This window comes from Phocoena sinus, chromosome 17, assembly GCF_008692025.1.
Source record: "Phocoena sinus isolate mPhoSin1 chromosome 17, mPhoSin1.pri, whole genome shotgun sequence".
Lineage (NCBI taxonomy): Eukaryota > Metazoa > Chordata > Mammalia > Artiodactyla > Phocoenidae > Phocoena > Phocoena sinus.
The window spans coordinates 34,791,733-34,814,087 of record NC_045779.1 but is presented as its reverse complement, the minus strand read 5'-3'; the positions used below and the strand labels follow the sequence as shown (position 1 = coordinate 34,814,087).

The window sequence follows — 22,355 nt, the reverse complement described above, 5'->3', positions numbered from 1 at the left end:
CAAAATCTTTAAAATGTGAAATGCTATATAAAGTCTAATTTTCATTCTTTACTCTTTACAGTGAAATGCATTATTTCCTGAAACAAATAAACATATGATTATAATCCTCTTGCTATTTTATGGAAAAGTAGTCTTGTGCTTTAAGTTTGAATATGCATGTTTACTAAGTTTTATATTTGTTGAATGGTGGAATTGAGAGATGTTTTTAAAATATGCCTAAGTGATAATCACTACCATATTTTAAACTTTGAGAAATCAAAAATTAACTACATATATATTTATATCATACAGTATAAAGTAAAGCTTTGGATAAAGTTTCAATATTACATGAATCACAAGGACTAGGAAAGAAGAGATAGATGGTTTCCTATTTTCTCAATAAAAGTTATAATGGCAGGCAGGATAAAGGCTCCCCAAAGATGTCTAGGTCCTGTGACTACATATGTTACCTTACATGGAAAAAGTTAATCACACTTTGCAGGTGTGATTGACATAAGGATCTTTTTTTTTTTTTTTTAACTCAAGTATCTTGAGATCAGGAGGTTATCCTGAATTATCCAGCTGGACCCAATTTCATCACAAGGATCATTAAAAGTGGAAGAGGGAGGCAGAAGAGAAGGTCCAAGGGATGGGGTCTGAGAAGAACTAGATCTGCCAATGTTGGCTTTGATGATGCAGGAAGGAGACCATGAGCCAAGGAATGTGGGTAGCCTCTAAAAGCTGGAAAGAGTAAGAAAATGGATTCTCCCCTGGAGTCTCCAGAAAGGAATGTAGCCCTTTGATTTTAGCTTTGATTTTAGCTCAGTAAGACTCATATTGGACTTCTGACCTACTAAACTATAAGATAATAAATTTTGTTTTCAAGACTCCAAGATTATAGAAATTTGTTACAGCAGCAATAGAAAACTAATACTAGCATCATGTTCCAAATTAATACTAGCATCATGTTCCAAATTAACAGGACCAAGAAAGGCATGACTATGAGAGCCCCTCTCCCCATTATGGATTCAAGGCACTCTGGAGCTAGAAGAGGCTTTGGTCTAATCACTTCATTGTCCAGATGAGGAAACTGGCCCAGATATAATGACAAGTAAGGTGACTTACCTTAGACCTCATAGTTCGAGGCAGAGACATGACTAGAATATAATTTCACTAAATTCTAGATTATTTTTAGTCATAGTATGCTTCCCAGCTTCTTTCACCAATGTAGTGTTTTGATTATAGTTTAATAACAATTTGCAGAACTGTTTGCAAGAACGAACAGTTATTGGAAAATGCACATATTTTCAAATAAAGCATAGAAGAAGCATATTGCTTTGCTGTTCTGGTCTGTCTCCAATTGATGGCTAAACATATTCACTTGAATTATCCACCCATCAATTGAAACTCAACAAGTCTAAAATGAAACTTGAGTTCCTGCCTCCCAAATCAGCTCCATCTGGAATCTTCTGGTTTTTTCCCTCACACCCTCTGAGGTTTCCCACATTCAATCAATCGCCAAGTTCTGCCGTCCTTCCTCCCTCATGGTGCTTCCTTTCCTTGCATTTCTACTGCTACCCCTTATACCCCACTAGGCAAGCACTCTAACAGGTCTCTGTTCCTCAGTTTCTCTTCTCTTCAAACTCCAATTAACCCAGCACAGTACAGCCAAATGATTCCTTCTAAAGTACATCTTTTTTTTTGTATCATTGACTTGTCCCCACACATTCAGGAGGACTCCGTTTCCAAACAGGATCAAGTTCAAACTCTTTATTCTATCCTTTGACAGGTTCATAGAATTTGACCCTAATTTTTTTTTGTCTTTCTCCCACTCCCAGGCAAAAACCAACTTAACTGATTTACTTCCTTATGAACAGGACTCATTCTCCAAATTGTTCTCTTCTCCTAAAATATTTTCTCAGCTTCCTTCTCCATGTATCTGAATTCTGTCTATGCCAAGTCCCTGTACAAGTTCCAGCATCTGCCTGGGCACTTCCTAGGCCTGACAACCTACAGCAATCTCACCTTACACTTTGAAGCCCTAAAGCAATTGGTCTCATTTAACATTTTGTTTTTATAACTAGTGTCTTTTACATCTTTACAGAGTTTAAACTCTTAGATTTTAGCCATGGGGACAAACTAGGTTCCCTATTTATTTGCATTGTACTTAGCATCCAGAGTTCCCTGCTTTAAACAGGTTCTCAAATATTTATGGAATGACTGAAAGTAATTTTAAAAATACAAGATGAACATTCAGAATGACAACTTCTCTATTCCATCAGTGATAAGCGCCAGCAATGAGCACTCCTCTAAAGTTAACTGCTCCATTAAGGAAGTGTAGCCATACATTCAGGATTGCCTAGGACAGTCCTGGCTTCCTGATGATTTTCCAGTTATTAATAATGTTGCCCACCTTCACTCTCAAACACCTCTTGGCTTAGATGATACATTATATATGGTAATTCTACCCTTAGGGTAGTTTGGACTGTAGTAAGGGCAGAAACCAGAAAGAAAATCCTGCTCATGTTCCAGCCACCCATCCAGCTATGCAGCATTCACTCTACTACAGAGTGATCCTGCTCTTCATCACCATCTTGGCATAATCAGTGTCCTCTGAATTTCACGTGGGAGGTTCAAATATTTTGGTTATGCACAGCTTCAGATAAATGTGCTGCAGTGAATACAACTTAAGATTCTTTAGCAGAAAAAAAAAATCATGTATACTGAATACAACTGTTAACTCTACCTAGCAGTTTAAGAACAAAAGGGAGAGTTCCCTAAAGGGAAAGGGGAATTCAGTGATTTCCCATAGAAGTAGAAGCAATCAAGAGACAGTGTGCGAGATCATTTATACTCTAATTGTTTTGCTGTTTTCTGAATAAAATGATAAGAATCGTTCATGCCATTTCCATTTTTCTGAACAATAAATACACATTATTTTCATGATTGTTTAGAATTAGAAATGTGATGCCTTCTGATCCTCTAGGTGTCCAATTTACATTAAATTAACTAACCATTGCATGTTTTAAGACCTACATTTATTTTCACAGTTGACTGGTTGAAATGATCAGTTTCATAAATGAATGTCAGTGGTATATAAACAGTAATAACTTTTTATTGCTAAGTAAGATTTTGCTCTGTCAGTAGTGAGTAAAATTATTAAATGTAATCTTATGTTTCATTACTGACAGCTTGTCATAAAAAAGGAATTAAGGCTGCAATTTTTCATTTATTTTCATAAAGTAGATCAGCTTTTTCACTCATTTATAGGTGAAACCTACTCAATCTAATCTCCTTTGAATGAAGTTTTAATTACATTACATCATTCAATACAGGGCTGAGAGTTCATGTTCCATACTGTTCCCTCCCTAAACTCTTCAACTTTAAAGGAATCTAGGGAAATGTTACATTCAACTAGTGTAACTATGTGAAATGAAAATATCAAATTCATATATTGGGCACTGGATCACTCAAGTATTTGGAAAGAATTTTACGAGACTATTTAGTAACCTCTAAGTCACTGGTTCAATTATGACCCAAGTTGGTAGTAATTAAAAAGGATTAATTTTTGTTGCTGTTTTGAAGCATTATATCATTAGTAGTTATTACTTAAATATCAATTATATTGAAATTATTGACAATTCTGTAATTGCTAAGGACTAACTGAATGGCAAGGGCTATAACATTTGAAAAAGACAAAAGCATTTGAATGAATTATGGTAAAAGTTAATATTTGAGATTGTGTAAAATTTTTCATCAACTATTTCCAATCCTCTTCTCACTAATTCATGAGATAAGCATGGCATAATTTCACATTCACCTGAATAGAAGCAATTACAATTGGATATTTTGTTGTGTCTAGCCTTTTATATCAAGAACAAAGTCCCATTTGTCATCGTGTCTCCCTTCTTCAACTGTGCCCTCAGATAACAAACCCATCAGAGACAGAACATTCTGTAAAACACAACAGGGTAACTAGATGTTGGCCTTATCAAATTGGGTTCTTCCTTCACGCTAAACTCTAAAGGTTAGCATCCTGAAAAGATAATAAAAAGCTGAATGTTTTTTTAACAGAAAGGGAGGCTTCTAGGCAAACTAGTCTTTGTATACTCTCCCTTTACTTAAATAGAAAAATAGCATAAAATCCTAAATGTATGTAAAAGCAACTTTTTAATAACATGGTTAATCTGATTATCATCCCTATGTATTTTCTGTATGTTCTCACTCTAGAAACAGGGAACTAAACAACTCCATTAAAATAATGTTACACAGAAACAGACTCACAGACACGGAGAACAGACTTGTGGTTGCCAAGCGGGGTGGGGGCGAAGGATAGACTGGCAGTTTGGGATTAGCAGATGCAAACTATTATATATAGAATGGATAAACAACAAGATCCTACTGTATAGCATAGGGCACTATATTAAATATCCTCTGATAAACCATAATGGAAAAGAATATGAAAAAGAAAAAAGAAATATATATATATATATATAACTGACTCACTTCACTGTACAGAAGAAATTAACACAGTATTGCAAATCAACTATACTTCAATAAAATAAGTTAATTAATTAAAAATAATTAAAAATAATGTTTTGATTGCCAAGCATCTAGTAATATATATTCCAACCTAAATTTTTATCCAATTGTTAGCCATTTTTAAATACCCTTACATTTATTTAGCATAATTTATAAATTCATACTATACACTTATTCTAATTGTAATTCCATTATCATGGAATTACATGACACATTTTTTTCACTACATATACTTACTGTTACTTGTTTAACTTTTTCGATTATTTTAAAGGTTAGAATCAGTGATTGTTTCACAGAAATTTTCCTTTAGAAAATTTTCTTCTCCCCAATTTTCCAACACTTCCATGTACTCTGCCTGTCAACTTATCTAGGAATATAACTCTATATTTTGAGCTATTTTCTCTTTCTACACTGAAGATATTATGCTATCTTTTTTCTGGACTCTGCTTTCAGTTCATTGTCATTTCTTTGTAGGTGATCTATTTTCTTAAAATTTTACCTTTTGCTCTAAATAGCTTCCCTTTGGTAGTGTACATTTTTACCAAAATGTGTCTAGGTATGGATTTATTCTTATTCTACCTGACACTCAGTGTGCTTTTTCAATGTGAGGGATCAAGTCTTTCTTCAATATTTTAATATTTTATTCCGTTAATAAGAATTCACACCCAGGTCTCTGTTTCTTTCTTTTTTTAATTGAAGTGTAGTTGATTTACAATGTTGTGTTAGTTTCAGGTATACAGCAAAGTGATTCAGTTATACAAACATAAATGTCCATCTTTTCAGATTCTTTTCCCTTATAGGTTATTATAAAATATTGAATAAAGGTCCCTGTGCTATATGGTAGGTCCTTGTTGGTTATCTATTTTATATAGAGTAGTGTGCATATGTTAATCCCGAACTCCTGATTTATCACTCCCCTCACCGCCTATCCCCTTTGGAAATGATAAGTTTGTTTTCTGTGTCTGTGGGTCTGTTTCTGTTTTCTATATAAGTTCATTTGTATAATTTTTTTTTAGATCCCACATATAAGCAATATCACATGATATTTGTCTTTCTCTGGCTTACTTCACTCAGTATGATAATCTCTAGGTCCATCCATGTTGCTGCAAATCGCATTATTTCATTCTTTATTATGGCTGAGTAATATTCCATTGTATGAACATACCACATCTTCTTTATCCATTCATCTGTCGATGGATATTTAGGTTGTTTCCATGTCTTGGCTATTGTTAATAGTGCTGCAATTGATGCAAAAATACTCAACAAAATACTAGCAAACCGAATCCAACAATACATTAAAATGATCCTACACCATGATCAAGTGGGATTTATCCCCAGGATGCAAGGATTTTTCAACATCTGCAAATCAGTCAGTGTGATATATCACATTAACAAATTGAAGAATAAAAAACATTTGAATATCTCAATAGATGCCAAAAAAGCTTTTGATAGAATTCAACATCCATTTATGATTTAAAAAAATACTCTCAAGAAAGTGAGCATAGAGAGAACATAATAAAGTCCATAAATGACAAACCCACAGCTAACATCATACTCAATGGTGAAAAGCTGAAAGCATGTCATCTAAGATCAAGAACAAGACAAGGATGTCCACTCTCACCACTTTTATTCGACATAGTTTTGGAAGATCTAGCCATGGCAATCAGAGAAGAAAAAGAAATAAAAGGAATCCAAATTGGCAAACAAAAAGTAAAACCGTCACTATTTGCAGATGACATGGTACTATACACAGAAAATCCTAAAGATGCTACCAGAAAACTACTAGAGCTCATTAATGAATTCGGTAAAGTTGCAGGATACAAAATTAATACACAGAAATCTCCTGAATTCCTATACACTGACAACAAAAGATCAGAAATAAAATTCAAGTAAAAAATCCCATTTACCATCACATAAAATAGAATAAAATACCTAGGCATAAACCTACCTAAGTAAGCAAAAATCTGAACTCCAGAAACTATAACACACTGATGAAAGAAATCGAAGATGACACAAACAGAAGGAAAGATATACCATGTTCTTGGACAGGAAGAATCAATATTGTCAAAATGACCATTGTATCCAAGGCAATGTACAGATTCAGTGCAATCCCGATCAAATCACCAATGGCATTTTTTATGAAACTAGAACAAATTATTTTAAAAATTTGTATGGAAACATAAAAGATCCTGAATAGCCAAAGCAATCTTGAGAAAGAAAAATGGAACTGGAGGATTCAGGTTTCCTGACTTCAGACTATACTATAAAGCTACAGTAATCAAAACAGTATGGTACTGGCACAAAAACAGAAATATAGATCAATGGAACAGGACAGAAAGCCCAGAGATAAACCCACACACCTATGGTCAATTAATCTATGACAAAGGAGGTAAGAATAGACAATGGAGAAAAGACAGCCTCTTCAATAAGTGGTTCTAGGAAAACTGGACAGCTACATGTAAAAGAATGAAATTAGAACATTCCCTAATACCACACACAAAAATAAACTCAAGGGCTTCCCTGGTGGTGCAGTGGTTGAGAGTCCGCCTGCTGATGCAGGGGACACGGGTTCGTGCTCCGGTCCGGGAAGATCCCACATGCCACGAAGCAGCTTGGCCCGTGAGCCATGGCTGCTGAGCCTGCGTGTCCGGAGCCTGTGCTCCACAATAGGAGAGGCCACAACAGTGAGAGGCCCGCATACTGCAAAAAAAACAAAAAAAAAAAACCCTCAAAATGTATTAAAGACCTAAATGTAAGACCAGATGATATAAAACTCCTAGATGAAAACACAGGAAAAACACTCTTTGACATAAATCACAGCAATATCTTTTTGGATACTTCTCCTAGAGTAACTGAAATAAAAACAAAAAATAAACAAATGGGATCTAATTAAACTTAAAAGCTTTTGCACAACAAAGGAAACCATAAACAAAATGAAAAGACAACCTACAGAATCTTTTGGGATTTTTTAACCATTATGTTTTTATCTCATGCTATATTCTTATGCCACTGTGTTGCAGTTTTTATAATGCACTCAGACATATTTAATTGATTAAAATATATTCTTACTTTTAATTTTTAAAATGAAATTATGTAGAAACAAAATCTCTTTATTTTCTTATTCTTTCTTCCATCCTTATTGTTTCTTCAGTGATGACTAATGTTAAGCTGTGCACACACTTGTGTGTGTGTGTGTGTGTGTGTGAGTGTGTGTGGGTGAAATCCTGAAGGAAAATTCTTCCATTTATCTGGCCTGAATACCAGTCAGTCTATGTTCCACTCCACAAGTCAAGAGAAGAAAAGCCTCATATCTCTTTCACATGATAGTCTTTTAAACATAAGAAAGCAGCTGTTTGGATAATTGTATTGATATCACCATCAATCAATGAATTTATTTACACTTTCTCTTATGGTTCAAAATAAAAACGTGCATGCAATCTACAGTGCAGCAAAAAGTGACCTGAAGGTGGTATCAGGAGGTGTAAACTAAAGTTCTAATTCTGTTATTTCGTAGATATTAAATTTGTGAAGAAACTATTTAACTAACTTAGTTGCCTCACCTGCGAATGGAGACAATGAAAAATAAGTCACAAAGTTAATAAAGAGGACCGGGACTCACATTACTCAAATATCACCTTCTCAGGGAAGTTTCCCTTAAGCCTTCTGCTATAGGCTGAAGGTTTGTGTCCCTCACAAAATTCCTATATTGAAATAGTCATGACTAATGTATTAGGAGGTGGGGCCTTTGGATCCAGCAGAAGAAAAAGTAAAAATAATCTTATTTCTTGCACATCTGTCTTTGATAGCTTTAAAATTTGTAGGCACTCTACCTGGTTTTGCCCCTCCCCCACTGATTGCATTTTCTTTTTTTTTTTTTTTTTTTTTTTGCGGTACGCGGGCCTCTCACTGTTGTGGTCTCTCACGTTGCGGAGCACAGGCTCCAGATGCTCAGGCTCAGCGGCCATGGCTCACGGGCCCAGCCGCATCCGCGGCATGTGGGATCTTCCCGGACCGGTGCACGAACCCGTGTCCCCTGCATCGGCAGGCGGACTCCCAACCACTGCGCCACCAGGGAAGCCTGATTGCATTTTCTTATTCTCCTTTGCTGACTCCTGCTTCTGCCCACCCTTTAAATACTGTTGTCTTCAAGGGTTCTGTCCTTCTGGCCTTCTCACTTCACTGTGTAAATTTTCTCAGGCAACTTCATTCCCATGGCTTCAAGTGTCACACTTACATAAACAATCTTTGAATCCAAATCACCAGCTCCAACCATTCTTTGTCAAAAAACAGACAAAGCCTCATCTTGCTACTCCACTCCTTCGACAACTATAAGTAGCTGAATTGTATCCTCCCCAAAATTCATATGTTGTAGTCCTAACCCACAGTACTTCGAAATGTGACTGTGCTTGGAGACAGTCTTTAAAATGGCAATTAAGTTAAGATGGTATCATTAGGGTGGGCCCTAATTCAATATGACTGCTGTACTTACAAGAAGAGGAAATTTGGACACACATTTGTAGAGAAGGAAGATAATATGAAGACAGAGGGAGAAGACAGCCATCAACAAGCCAAGGAGAGAGACCACAGAAGAAACCAAGCCTTCTGGCACATTGGTCTTGAACTTCTAGCTTTCAGAATTGTAAGAAAATAAATTTCTATTGTTTAAGCTACTCAGTCTATGGTACTTTGTTATGAGAGGTGTAACAAACTAATATAATAGCTTTTGAAATTAAGTTCAAACTTTACATACAAGAGCCATCCTGATTTCATACCTCTCTAACCTCATCTCCCATACTTCACACTCAGTGAGTTCCCTGCACTCACTGTACAATTTATTTGTACAATATTACCTTGAACAGGCAGTTCCTGCACCTAAAATGCCTGTCCACTGGTTCTTTATCTATTCTTATGCCTCCCTGTCATTCCAAGCACATTTACAAGCAATGCCTATTAAAATAATTTTAATGTGTATTAGGTACTCTCCAAGTACCAAGCACAATCACTGTGCTAGGACTCAGGGATACACCAGAGAATGTTCCTATTTAATTGAGATTCCTTCTTCTTATGCACCCTGTGCACACCTCTATCACAATACCTATCACAAGAATATAGTCATTCTTTCTTGTCTAAAGGTATTGATTTTTAAGAATACCCTTATTAAGTAGCTACTATGTACTACCTTTATTAAGCACCTGCTGTACCAAGCACTGTCTACCTCATGTCTCACTCGTAACAGCTCTGTGAGAGAGGTACTATTTTTATACCAATTTTAGAGATGAAAACTTAGCTTCAAAGAGGAAATTAAGATGACACAGGTGGTAAATTGTAGGGCTGGTCATCAAGCCCAATTTGTCAGATTTCAATTACCTTACTATATCACTTCTCCTAGGAATATGTAAGTTCCTGGAGGGCCAGAGCTATTATAACATTGCAATTACTCTACTTGAAATGAGACTAGCAGCTCATCAGATGATTTTGACTTGGAATCTATCAGAGCAAGAACATCTTTCCCAAGAAAGATATTCATTGGGAAAAAATGAACATGGCAAGTTGTTGAAGGTGTTCATGTCATAGCCAGTGAAAAGTAGAGTGTTTTGGAAACCTTTGCCAAATAATATGACGTGTTATACTCATTAGTGTAATAATTTACTCCAGAATATAGATTGGAATATAACAATCTATTCCAGAAGGTGATGTGAATAATTCACAGATAGGTTACATAAGCAATCAAGATTACAGATGTATTTCCCATCTTGAGAACCAACATACATTTCAATTTTCATTTTCCACTGATGGTCTCTCTTATCTCTTGGTGTTTAATGTCCAACTGGTTTAACTTTTAAATTTCTCCTCAACCATTATCTCACCTTGACATTATCCCTCATTGGCAACAGCTCTGCCAGATTTTTCTCTACAATACATTTGATGTAACATATTAATAACCTAATAGAACACAGGAGCTGGTATTAAAATCCAGTTCTTGGGCTTCCCTGGTAGTGCAGTAGATAAGAATCTGCCTGCCAATGCAGGGGACATGGGTTTCATCCCTGGTCTGGGAAGATCCAACATGTCACAGAGCAACTAAGCCCATGCGCCACAACTACTGAGCCTGCGCTCTAGAGCCCATGAGCCACAACTACTGAGCCTGCACATCACAACTACTGAAGCCTCTGCGCCAGCCCACACTCTGCAACAAGAGAAGCCACCACAATGAGAATCCTGTGCACTGCAGTGAAGACTAGCCCCCACTCGCCACAACTAGTAAAAGCCCATGTGCAGCAATGAAAACCCAACATAGCCAAAAATAAATAAATAAAAGAAAAAGTTAAAAAACAATCTTTAAAAATCCAGTTCTTGTGATTCATCAGTCATTCTTAGAAATAAAATATGTACCAAGCACTCTGCTAAGCTCTCTCTATATAATGGATGCCCATTCTAACCACTCCTATTTAACATACTACTTGAAATCCTAACCAGAACAGTCAGGCTAAAAAATAAAATAAAAGGCACCCAAACAGAAAAGAAAGAAGTAAACTTATCTTTGTTTGCAGATGATATGATCTTATATATACAAAGTCCTAAAGACTCCTCCAAAAAACTGTTAGAACTAATCAACAAATTCAGTAAAGTTGCAGGATACAAAATCAACATACAGAAAGTAGTTGCATTTCCATACACTAACAATAAAATATATGAAAAATAAATTCACAATAGCATCAAAAACAATAAAGTTCTTGGAATAAATCTGAGGAGTAAAAAAATCTGTACATGGAAAACTACAAGACTTTGGAGAAAGAAACTGAAGATGACACAAACAAATGGAAAGATATCCTATGTTCATGGATCAGAAGAATTAATATTGTCAAAATATCCATATTATCAAAAGCTGTCTATAGATTCAATGCAATCTGTATCAAAATTCCAATGACATTTTTCAAAATTTCCAATGATATTTTCAAAAATAGCAAATATAATCCTAAAATTTATACAGAGCCACAAAAGACCCCAAATAGCCAAAGCAATCCTGAGAAAGAAGAACAAATCTGGACATATCATACTTCCTGGCTTCAAACTATACTACAAAGCTACAGTAATCAAAACAGTACAGTACTGGCATAAAAATAGACACATAGTCCCATGGAAAAAAATTGAGAGTCCAGAAATAAACCCCTGCATATAAGGTCAACTAATATTTGACAAGGAAGCCAAGAATACACAATGAAGAAAGGATACTCTCTTCAATAAATGGGTTGGGAAAATTGGATAACTACATGCAGAAGAATGAAATCAGAGCCCTATCTTACACCATTCACAAAAAAGAATTTGAAATGAATTATAGGCTCAAATTTAAGGACTGAAACCATAAAAGTTCTAGATGAAAACATAGGGGAAAAAACTCCTTGACATTGGTCTCAGCAATGATTTCCTGGATATGACAGCAAAAGTACGAGCAAAAGAAGCAAACATAAATAAGCAGGATTAAGCCAAACTACAAAGTTTCTGCACAGCAAAAGAAACTCAACAAAGTTAAAAGGTAACCAATGGAATGGGAGAAAGTATTTGCAAATTATATACTTAACAAGGGGTTAATATCAAAATATAATAAGAACTCACACAACTCAATAGCAACAAATCTAACAACCCAATTTAAAAATAGGCAGAGGAACTGAATAGACATTTCTCCAAAGAAGACATACAAATGGACAACAGGTATGTGAAAAGGTATGCAATATCACTAATCATCAGGGAAATGCAAATCCAAACCATGATGAGGTATCACTTCACGCCAGCTAGAATGGCTATCATCAAAAAGACAGGCGATAACAAGTGTTAACGAGAATGGAGAAAAGGAAACCCTAGTGCACTGTTGGTGGAAATGCAAATTTGTACAGCTACTATGGAAAACAGTATGCAGGTCCCACAAAAAATTAAAAATAGAAATACCATATGATCCAGCAATCCCACTTCTTATTATATATCCAAAGAAACTGAAATCGGGATTTAGTAGACATATCTTCACTCTCATGTTCACTGCAGTATTACTCACAATAGCCAAGATATAGAAACAACCTAAGTGTCTGTTAACAGATGAATGGATAAAGAATATGTGGTGTATATATATATATATATATATATAATACAATTGAATATTATTCAGCCAAGGAACATAAGGAAATCTTGCCATTTATGACAACTTGGATGGACATTGAGGGAATTATACTAAGTGAAATAAATCAGACAGAGAAAGATAAACATTGCACAATAACACATATGTGGAATCTAAAAAAGACAAACTTAGAGAAATAGTAAAGTGGGAGTTACCAGGGGTTGGGGGCTGGGGGAAATGGAGATACTGGTCAAACTGTACAAACTTCCAGTTATAAGATAACAAGTTAGAGGATCTAATGTACAGCATGGTGATTATGGCTAATAATACTGTATCACATATTTGAGCATTGCTAAGAAAGTAGATCTTAAATGTCCTCACCACAAAAAAGAAATGATATCTATGTGACAGGATGGAGATAGTAGCTGATTCTATAGTGGTAATTATTTTGCATTTATAAATGTATCAAATCAACACATTGTACACCTTAAACTTACACAATATTATCTGTCAATTATATCTCAATAAAGCTGGAAAAAAAACCCATTACATCATCATAGAGGTCAATTCTTAGATACAAATGAAGTTAGTACTGGTCAACTTAGATAAGGACAAAGAATAAGAGGAGGTCTTATGCTCATATTCACACAAAAAATACCATTTACCTTTGATGGAGGAAAAAACTCAACACATTCCAGCCATGTGGTTAAAAAGGACTTTCCACATATTGCACATTTTCTTCCCTGCGAGATTATGTTCCTGACCTGTGGGTACCATTCTACGGCTTGCATTAGGAAAGGATCCTTTTCTGCTAGCTGATTCATTATAAATCTTGATGTTATTTCCTAGATTAAAAAAGAATATGTTTCCTCAGATTATTCTCAAAATAACTGGTTTATGTTACATTGATTCCCATTTCACTAATTTATATTTTTGGCTTATTCCTCAGTTTCTGTTAAATTAGTTTTCTATAGTATATATAATGAATTATATTGTCAATGACTGGCATTGTAAGTTTAGTGTTCAACATTATATGAAAAGGAAGTTACTTCCATTGTAATATCTCTATGTCTCTGACATACAGGAATTCAAGTTACAATAAATTTACATTATTAGATAAAGTTTAGGCTCAAATTTTGTACCTCTCATTACAATAGGCAAGGACAGTACAAATATTCAGACTGGACCCAAAAACTGAGTCTGTCATATTTACTAAGCTCTAAACCCTTACTACTTAGACTGTAGATCATGGATCAGTAGAATCTGCATCACCTAGAAACTTATTAGAAATTCAGACTTTGTTGCACTTTCAGACCTACTGAACCAGAATCTGCAGTTTAACAAGGTTTCCCGGGTATTCTGTATGTATTCTGTATGTATGTTAAAGTTTGAGAAGCACTGGACTAAGTTATCTACTGCATTGTCTGAATTGAGACAGACTGGTAAAGAGTACTGATTTCTATTACCCAAGTCTCTGAATTTGGTATGTATTAAACCTATCCACATAAATATTTCCAGATACTTCACTTTAGATAATAATAATATTATAATATTAAATAATAAAAGGGGTGGTGAGGATGGTCACGATGACCATCAACATCATCAGCTTAAAGTAAAAAAAATATATATATATATATAATACATAACTATATCTTCACTGAGCAAGCAAACAAAATAAACATTTGATTTACTCCATTAAATGCCCCTCATTGTTTGTGCCAATAGCATGACGTTCTGTGTAAATGTTACAAAAACACTGCATGAATTTTAATAGTGTATAAGACTTCTTTCCTGGCCAAAGTGAAAGATTTCCCAGTGGTATTAAGGTAGTCCACATCAGGTTCTGATAGGAATCTTTGGAAATACATACCTACATACATACATATTGGGTTGGCCAAACCGCTCATTTGTTTCTTTCTGTAAGATGGCTCTAGTAGTGCTTAGTTGTCTTTAACTTCATTCAAAACAGTTTTGTTAGATTGTATTGTGACAGCTGTCATATCAGCGTGCATTTAAAATAAAACTTACCAAAATTGGTGAGTTTTTGTGTAGCCATTTAATACTGAAGATGGAAGAAAAAAAGCAACATTTTCGGCATCTAATGCTTTATTATTTCAAGAAAGGTAAAAATGCAACTGAAATGCAAAAAAAGATCTGTGCAGTGTATGGTGAAGGTGCTGTGATTGATCGAACATGTCAAAAGTGGTTTGCGAAGTTTTGTGCTGGAGATTTCTCGCTGGACGATGTTCCACGGTCAGGTAGACCAACTGAAGTTGATAGCGATCAAATCGAGACATTAATTGAGAACAATCAACGTTAAACCACATGGGAGATAGCCGACATACTCAAAATATCCAAATCAAGCACTGAAAATCATTTGCACCAGCTTGGTGATGTTAATCGCTTTGATGTTTGGGTTCCACATAAGCTAAGTGAAAAAAACCTTCTTGACCATATTTCTGCATGTGTTTCTCTACTTACACATAGCAAAAACATTCCATTTTTAAGACAAATTTTGACAGGCAATGAAAAATGGATACTGTACAATAATGTGGAATGGAAGAGATCACGGGGCAAGTGAAATGAACCACCACCAACCACACCAAAAGCCAGTCTTCATTCAAAGAAGGTGATGTTTTGTATATGGTGGGATTGGAAGGGAGCTTCAAGAAAACCAAAGTATTAATACCAACAAGTACTCCTCCCAATTAGACCAACTGAAAGCAGCACTCAATGAAAAGGTCTGGAATTAGTCAACAGAAAACACATGATCTTCCATCAGGATAACGCAAGACCGCATGTTTCTTTGATGACCAGGAAAAAACTGTTACAGCTTGGCTGGGAAGTTCTGATTCATCTGCTATATTCACCAGACATTGCACCTTCGGATTTCCATTTATTTCAGTCTTTACAAAATAGTCTTAATGGAAAAAATTTTAATTCCCTGGAAGACTGTAAAAGGCACCTGGAACAGTTCTTTGCTCAAAAAGATAAAAAGTTTTGGGAAGATGGAATTATGAAGTTGCCTAAGAAATGGCAGAAAGTAGTGGAACAAAACGGTGAATACATTGTTCAATAAAGTTCTTGGGTAAAATGAATAAAGTGTCTTTTATTTTTACTTGAAAACCAAAGGAACTTTTTGGCCAACACAATACATACAGACATAATCTTTCACTCATCTATTCCAATTAAAATCTTGTAAATAATAACAAAATCCTATAAATTCCTGTGTCTCTTTCCCTTATTTCTCTATCCATTCCACTTAACAAACATCTGGGAAAGATGCCATTATACAAAAACAGCCCTGAGCATTGGTTCCTAACTGCCTGATCCTTCAACAGCATAACCTCCTACACACTTCAGCTTATTCTCGGGGATGGTTACATAATGAGGTCATCCTTTCTGAAAGAATTACCCTTTCACACTAATATTACAGGACTCCTAAATTAGATGTTTGTTATCACTCCTCTCTAACTACTTACACAAAGCATAGGTTGTGATTCTGAATGAAACACTGATTTTAGAGGTAAGTTTTATCTACCAGAATTCAACGGCTAGTCTCACTATAAAGCCGCAGAAAACTAATAGACAAGAATTCAAACCCCAAAATAGCAGGTGGTAGAATTTGCTGAAGTACATGGAACGAATAAATGGGTCACAATTCATACAGTTCACTTTTTCCATTTATGATTTCTGGAACCAAACATGTTTGTCGCACTCAGTATGTCTCTTGACAACTCTTACATTACCCATTATTTATATCCTTCTCCTACTTGCTGCCAATGTGTTACTGTGGAAGAATAACATATATCATTGAAATATAAAGTTATTACTTGAAAATTCAAGTGTATATAAAATAAGATACTTTTGGCACGACCAATAGTACATTTCAGGAAAACTCGTAAAGATACGTGCAATGCAGTTTTTGAGAATACACAACTTAATGATGGCCTAATCTCGGCACTATTTAAAAGTCAAGAAATCTTCTATGACAAATAAATTGTTCCTTTTAAATAGTTTATATGCTATTCTGTTAGAATATTTGTTAGATAACTATATGTAGGTCAGAGATTATTTCTATGTTTAAACCATCATAGATTAAAATTAGTTTCGGGTGTTTCTTTTATTTTTCCTTACATATGATGATTTCATTTGAATTATAAAATTATCCATATACAAATTATATTTATATAAATATAAAAAATTATAAAATGTAAAAACAAATGTGAATCCTTAGAAGGAATATTGAACTTTGGAACTATTGTATGATCAATTGTTACTGTATGATAGGCACTAAAATGTAGCATGAAGAGCAAAGATACTGAGTCAGAGTCAGATAGATAAATAGGTGCAAATCCTGGCTCTGTGACTTATTAGTGTGACCCTATTTGGACAAGTCCTTAACTTCTCTGATCTTGGATACCTCACCTGTAAAATAGGGATTTTTTTTCCCAGTACTATCACATAGAGTTCAGAGAATTAAATTACATAACACAGGTAAAACTCAGTCTGGCATCTGCTGATGCAGTATATTCTAGCTAATATTTTGTTATAATGTAGTTATAAATATTAAATTTTAGTTCACAAATCTCTGAGGTGAGGAAAAGTCTTTAAAAAACCTTAACGAATGCAAAGCCTGAAACAATCCCTATAGTTTTTTGACAGCCCAAGTAATTTAATCATTAATGTTAACCAAATACCCAGTAGAAATGGCTTTTACTTTAAGTACAAATATAAAATGTATAATAAATTTATCACCTTTCTAAGAAAAATTCTTAGAGATACTTTCAAAAATACCCAAGTCATTTATGTACTGTAAGTAAAAATCATTACTTCTACTAAATAAACAAAACAAAAATCCAAAACTGTTGTGTTCCTGGGTCCTTAGTTTTGAAATGAGAAGGAAGAAATATTGCTCTCTCACCCTGCTCCTGGGTCCCAGGCCCAAGGTAACATTCTTGCTCTCAAGTGCTCCCTGTAAGACACCTGCCACATTGGGTTAACTGCTCATCCAGTCCCCTCCACAAACCAGAACCTCTTCCAACCAGAGACTACCCCTGTTTCCCTTTCCCTCAGTTTCTGGCAGCCCCTTTCTGAGGCAATACTGCAGCATGGAGTCTGGAGCAAAACTGCTTAGAATGGCATCAGCATTCCAAAACTTACTAGCTCTGTGAACTTGGACAAGTTATTTAACCTCTCCGAGTCTCAGTTTATCTATAAAAGGGGACAATAACAGTACCTACCTTTCAAGCGTTAATGGAGGACTAAATTAGTTCATTCCTGTTGCGTGCTTAGAACAATGCATTGCCCATGGTAAGCATAATAAGTGTTAGCTGTCTATTATTATTGTTATTATTTTACTACTACTATTCTGAAATACTTGATTCAAGGAGATAATTAGGTTATAAGGAATTAAACAAATTAAATACTTCAGTTTTTAAAATTATTTACAATTAAACATCAAGTGAGTTTTTCTTTACTTGAGAGTGGGAAATAATACTGTTTGTGGAAATATAGATTGATTCTCTGGAAAAGAATTTGAAAAGAGCTAATCAGACTTTAAAAGATGAAAGTTCTTTGGCCCAGCAATTTCACTCACAGGGATAATATAGACATAAGAAGAGGGCAGTCATCGTAGCCTTGTTTATAAAGGTCTAAAAGTTATAAAATTATTAATAATCTAAACAGCCAACAGTAGGAAAGTAGTTTAAAATATTATGGTATAACCATATACCAGAATATTATTATGTATTCATCAAAAAAGATGTCATAGATATATTTCTTATTGATTGGAAAGATATTCACAATATTTTGAGTAAAAAAAGCAAGTCTCTAAATAGTATGTGGAGTTTGAAATCATCTTTGATGACAGAAATTTCTGGACTTATGGAAAGTTCTAGCAGAATAAATGTCAGAGAGAACAGTGATTGTAACTCTGCATATTGGATTTCTGAGTTTTTTTTTAATCAATTTCTATTGCCATTTTTCTAATTTCTCTAAATAAGTCTGTATACTTTTATAATAAATTTTAAAATAAGTATGGCATTATAACTAATATTTTCTTCCTCACTCATCTGTATTTTCTACTTTTCTGTATTAAACATATATTACTTGTGCAATAAGGGGGAAATGTTATTTTTTTAAACTAAATTGTCAAACAAGGTTTGTTGTTTCCTGTAACCAGGAAACTTGAATCCTATGCAATTCTTGAAAGTTTTAAGACAATTCTGCATGTTCAGCTACAGACCTAAAAGGACCTGAGGAGTCCAAATTCACGATGGAGACTCATACTTAAATGTGGAAAGATCTGAAATCTTTAACTCATCTATCACCAAAATACTCACAAAGAGAGTCTCGTAATGTATTTCCCTATTCCTTCCTTTAATATCATCAACTTGTTGACTAAAGGGAACACAGTTTCTGGATCATATTCATTTATCCACTAGGAGTGGGGACAAGAGAAAAGGGGATGGAAGAGACAAAACACCCCAGTAAGAACTAATCAAATATATCCTTAGATAATACTGAAAAAATACTTGGAGGTTAAAGTGAAAACAAATTCCTTTGTTTTCAACAAAATGTTTTCATCCAATAAAATGTTCAAATGTCTCTGAATTTGGTCACTCTGGAAATCAGATAGGATTACAATGGATTCTTCAAGCAAGTCAAAAAGATTATAACTAGGGTCCACAATGCCAATGGATTATGGTTGTATGGATCGTTCGCTGGCTTGGCAAGAATGCTTTAGAAGAAAACTCTTTAAAACTTAAATCATGGCTTTAGTTTGAAGACCTGTGTGAATGCTATAAGGCTTCACCTGTAGACTCCAGATGTCCTCGTGTTTTACAGCATTAACTGGCTGCTTCAGGAACAGTGGGTTTCCCTCACAGTAGAACTCCCTCAGCTTCAGGTCTTGAAACTTTCAAAACAAAATAAAAACTTCACTACACAACAAAATAAACTTCATTTCTGAGCCTACATCTTCAATAAAATTAGACTAAAATTACTTTATTTATGACGTATTCCACATTAGTATTTTAACAGCAGGGCATACTCTAGTTATTAGAAGCATAAGAATCTTTATGTTAGCATGGATGGCAATGACCTTAGAGGTCACCAGTGACATCCCCCATACTAGACAGCTGAGAAAAGTTGTTCAGGATCAGAGAATTGTTAGTAATAGAAGAGAGGTTAATTAATCAAATGATGGGAACTGTTTGCAAATAATACGTTTGTTAGGAACCAAGTATGATGAAAAATGACACTCTAATATACACCAAAATCTAGGTCTCAAATACTGTCTTATGATTCATTCATTTATGATCAGTGAGGAAGGTAAGGGAAACAGAGGAACATCAAAAAATTATCATTATATTGAAGTACAGTTGATTTCTCTGTTGTGTACAATGAAAAGAAAAATATATAATTCACAAGGATATGGAATCTTCTATGAAGAAAACCTAAATTCAGCTGGATTCTACCCCTTGAGTAGAAAAAAAGTAATTCTCTTATGTTCATATTATATCTTTTTGAATTATGGTTTTCTCAGGGTATATGCTCAGCAGTGGGATTGCTGAGAAAACCATAATTCAAAAAGACATACGTACCCCAATGTTCATTGCAACACTATTTACAATAGCCAGGACATGGAAACAACTTAAATGTCCATAGACAGATGAATGGATAAAGAAGGTGTGGTACATATATAGAATGGAATATTACTGAGCCATAAAATGGAATGAAATTGGGTCATTTGTAGAGATGTGGATGGACCTAGAGACTGTCATACAGAGTCAAGTAAGTCAGAAAAAGAAAAACAAATATTGTATATTAATGCATGTATGTGGAATCTAGAAAAATGGTACAGATGAACCTATCTTCTGGGTAGGAATAGAGATGCAGATGTAGAGAATGGACATGTGGATATGGGGGAGGGAAGGGGAGGGTGGTATGAACTGGGAGATTAGGATTGACATATATACACTACCATGTGTAAAACAGATAGCTAGTGGGAACCTACTGTATAGCACAGGGAGCTCAGCTCTGTGCTCTGTGATGACCTAGATGAGTGGGATTGGGCAGGGGGAGTGGGAGGTCCAAGAGGGAGGGGATATATGTATACATATAGCTGATTCACTTCGCTGTACAGAAGAAACTAACACAACATTGTAAAGCAACTATATGCCAAAAAACAAAACAAAACAGGATAAAAAAAAAAAAAACTGTGCCAACAGAAAAAAAAAAATTACACCTTGACTCCCTTGAGTTCACATGACTTTGAGCTCATGTGGTTTTCAAAGTTAAACTCATTTAGGGAGTTACTTTTCTGAGACTTAGTTTCAGCTGTGAAATGGGGACAATAAGACCTATCTTCAGTGGTGTGCAGATAAAACAGTTCTCTGGAAAGAAAAAAAAAGCCCTGATTTGTGGCATGCTTTGATTCTATGGTGTAAATACTCCTACCATAGTTGATTCCAGTCACTGAACACAGAGTTGGGAAGAGATGTTGAAAATTGGTTCTTGTGAGCCAGGATGAGGTAGTGGCATTACACCACTGCACCTCACAGTTATGGAAGAATTAGAGATTTCCTTGATTTCAGCCCATGGTTTGAAACACAGCACTCAACAAATTAAAAATAATTGATTTAAAACATCTTTCCAGGGCATCATGTCATCAGGTCTAAATGTCTCACAAAATTTCTACAACATAGACAAGGTTTAAAAATAAAAAAGAGTTTAAGGCTACATTGGAATCACCTACAGACATTCTGACTTTCTTAATTCAGTTTCCTATGTTATCCACCAACAAGGAGCAACCTAGAGAGTTGAACCTAATGGTAGCCACAAGTCAGTGTTGGGTGTGCTGAAATGAAAAGAACACCTCTTCTGCTTAATGGAAACATCATTTTTTCCTTCTGGCTCTAAAGAATAACATTCTATAATTTATACCTTAACTCACATTCCTTTTATAAAAATCTGATACAGACGACTAACTTGGTATCTGCAAAAGCATTAACATATGTGAACCTCATTTCAAAGTTGACAGTTCAAAGGGCATACATTTTTCTTTAGGGGTCATGTTTCTCTTCCTTCAAATCCTATCATCATTCTTCCATCAAACATGGTAGTGAGTTACCCAGCTTGCTAACTTACTACACATAATATATCAGAAAGAAATTATCTTAATGAAAAGAAATTAATAAAGGAATTCATTAGCATGTGTTTTGCAGCAGGTAAGTTTCAATAACCTGAAGTCACACAATCTCTCAAAGTCCACTCTGAATATTCCCCAGAGCAACATTTTTTAATATCTTCTCTATATGCACTACTAGGTTTCCTGCCAGCCTAGCTTCTTAATAGAATAGTCTTTGCTAGTGTCATCACTCCAGTAGCATAATCTCTTCTGCTAATAAAACGTTGTTACAGGGCTTCCCTGGTGGCACAGTAGTTGAGAGTCCGCCTGCGATGCAGGCGACATGGGTTCGTGCCCTGGTCTGGGAAGATCCCACATGCCGCGGAGCGGCTGAGCCGTGAGCCATGGCAACTGAGCCTGCGCGTCCGGAGCCTGTGCTCCGCAACGGGAGAGGCCACAACAGTGAGAGGCCCGCGTACCGCAAAAAAAAAAAAAAAAAAAATGTTGTTACAGCTTTTCAGAGTCTCTTTGCACAGGCTTACTCAAACTACCAGTGTTATGGGTTTAATATCAACGTGAACAATTTTGTCCCTC

The 22,355-nt window shown here is 35.2% G+C and overlaps 1 protein-coding gene across 2 annotated transcripts in view; it reads right to left on the bottom strand.

Annotated features, from left to right (window-relative positions):
- Window positions 1-22,355, bottom strand: part of LRRC69 (leucine rich repeat containing 69) — a 95,338-nt gene that overhangs the window by 8,855 nt on the left and 64,128 nt on the right. For both annotated transcript variants that reach the window (XM_032610326.1, XM_032610327.1), the window contains 2 exons: window positions 19,446-19,547; window positions 13,294-13,473 (listed from right to left, as the gene is read on the bottom strand). In XM_032610326.1, coding sequence (XP_032466217.1) covers window positions 13,294-13,473; window positions 19,446-19,547 — 282 coding nt within the window. The remainder of the gene's footprint in view (window positions 1-13,293; window positions 13,474-19,445; window positions 19,548-22,355) is intronic.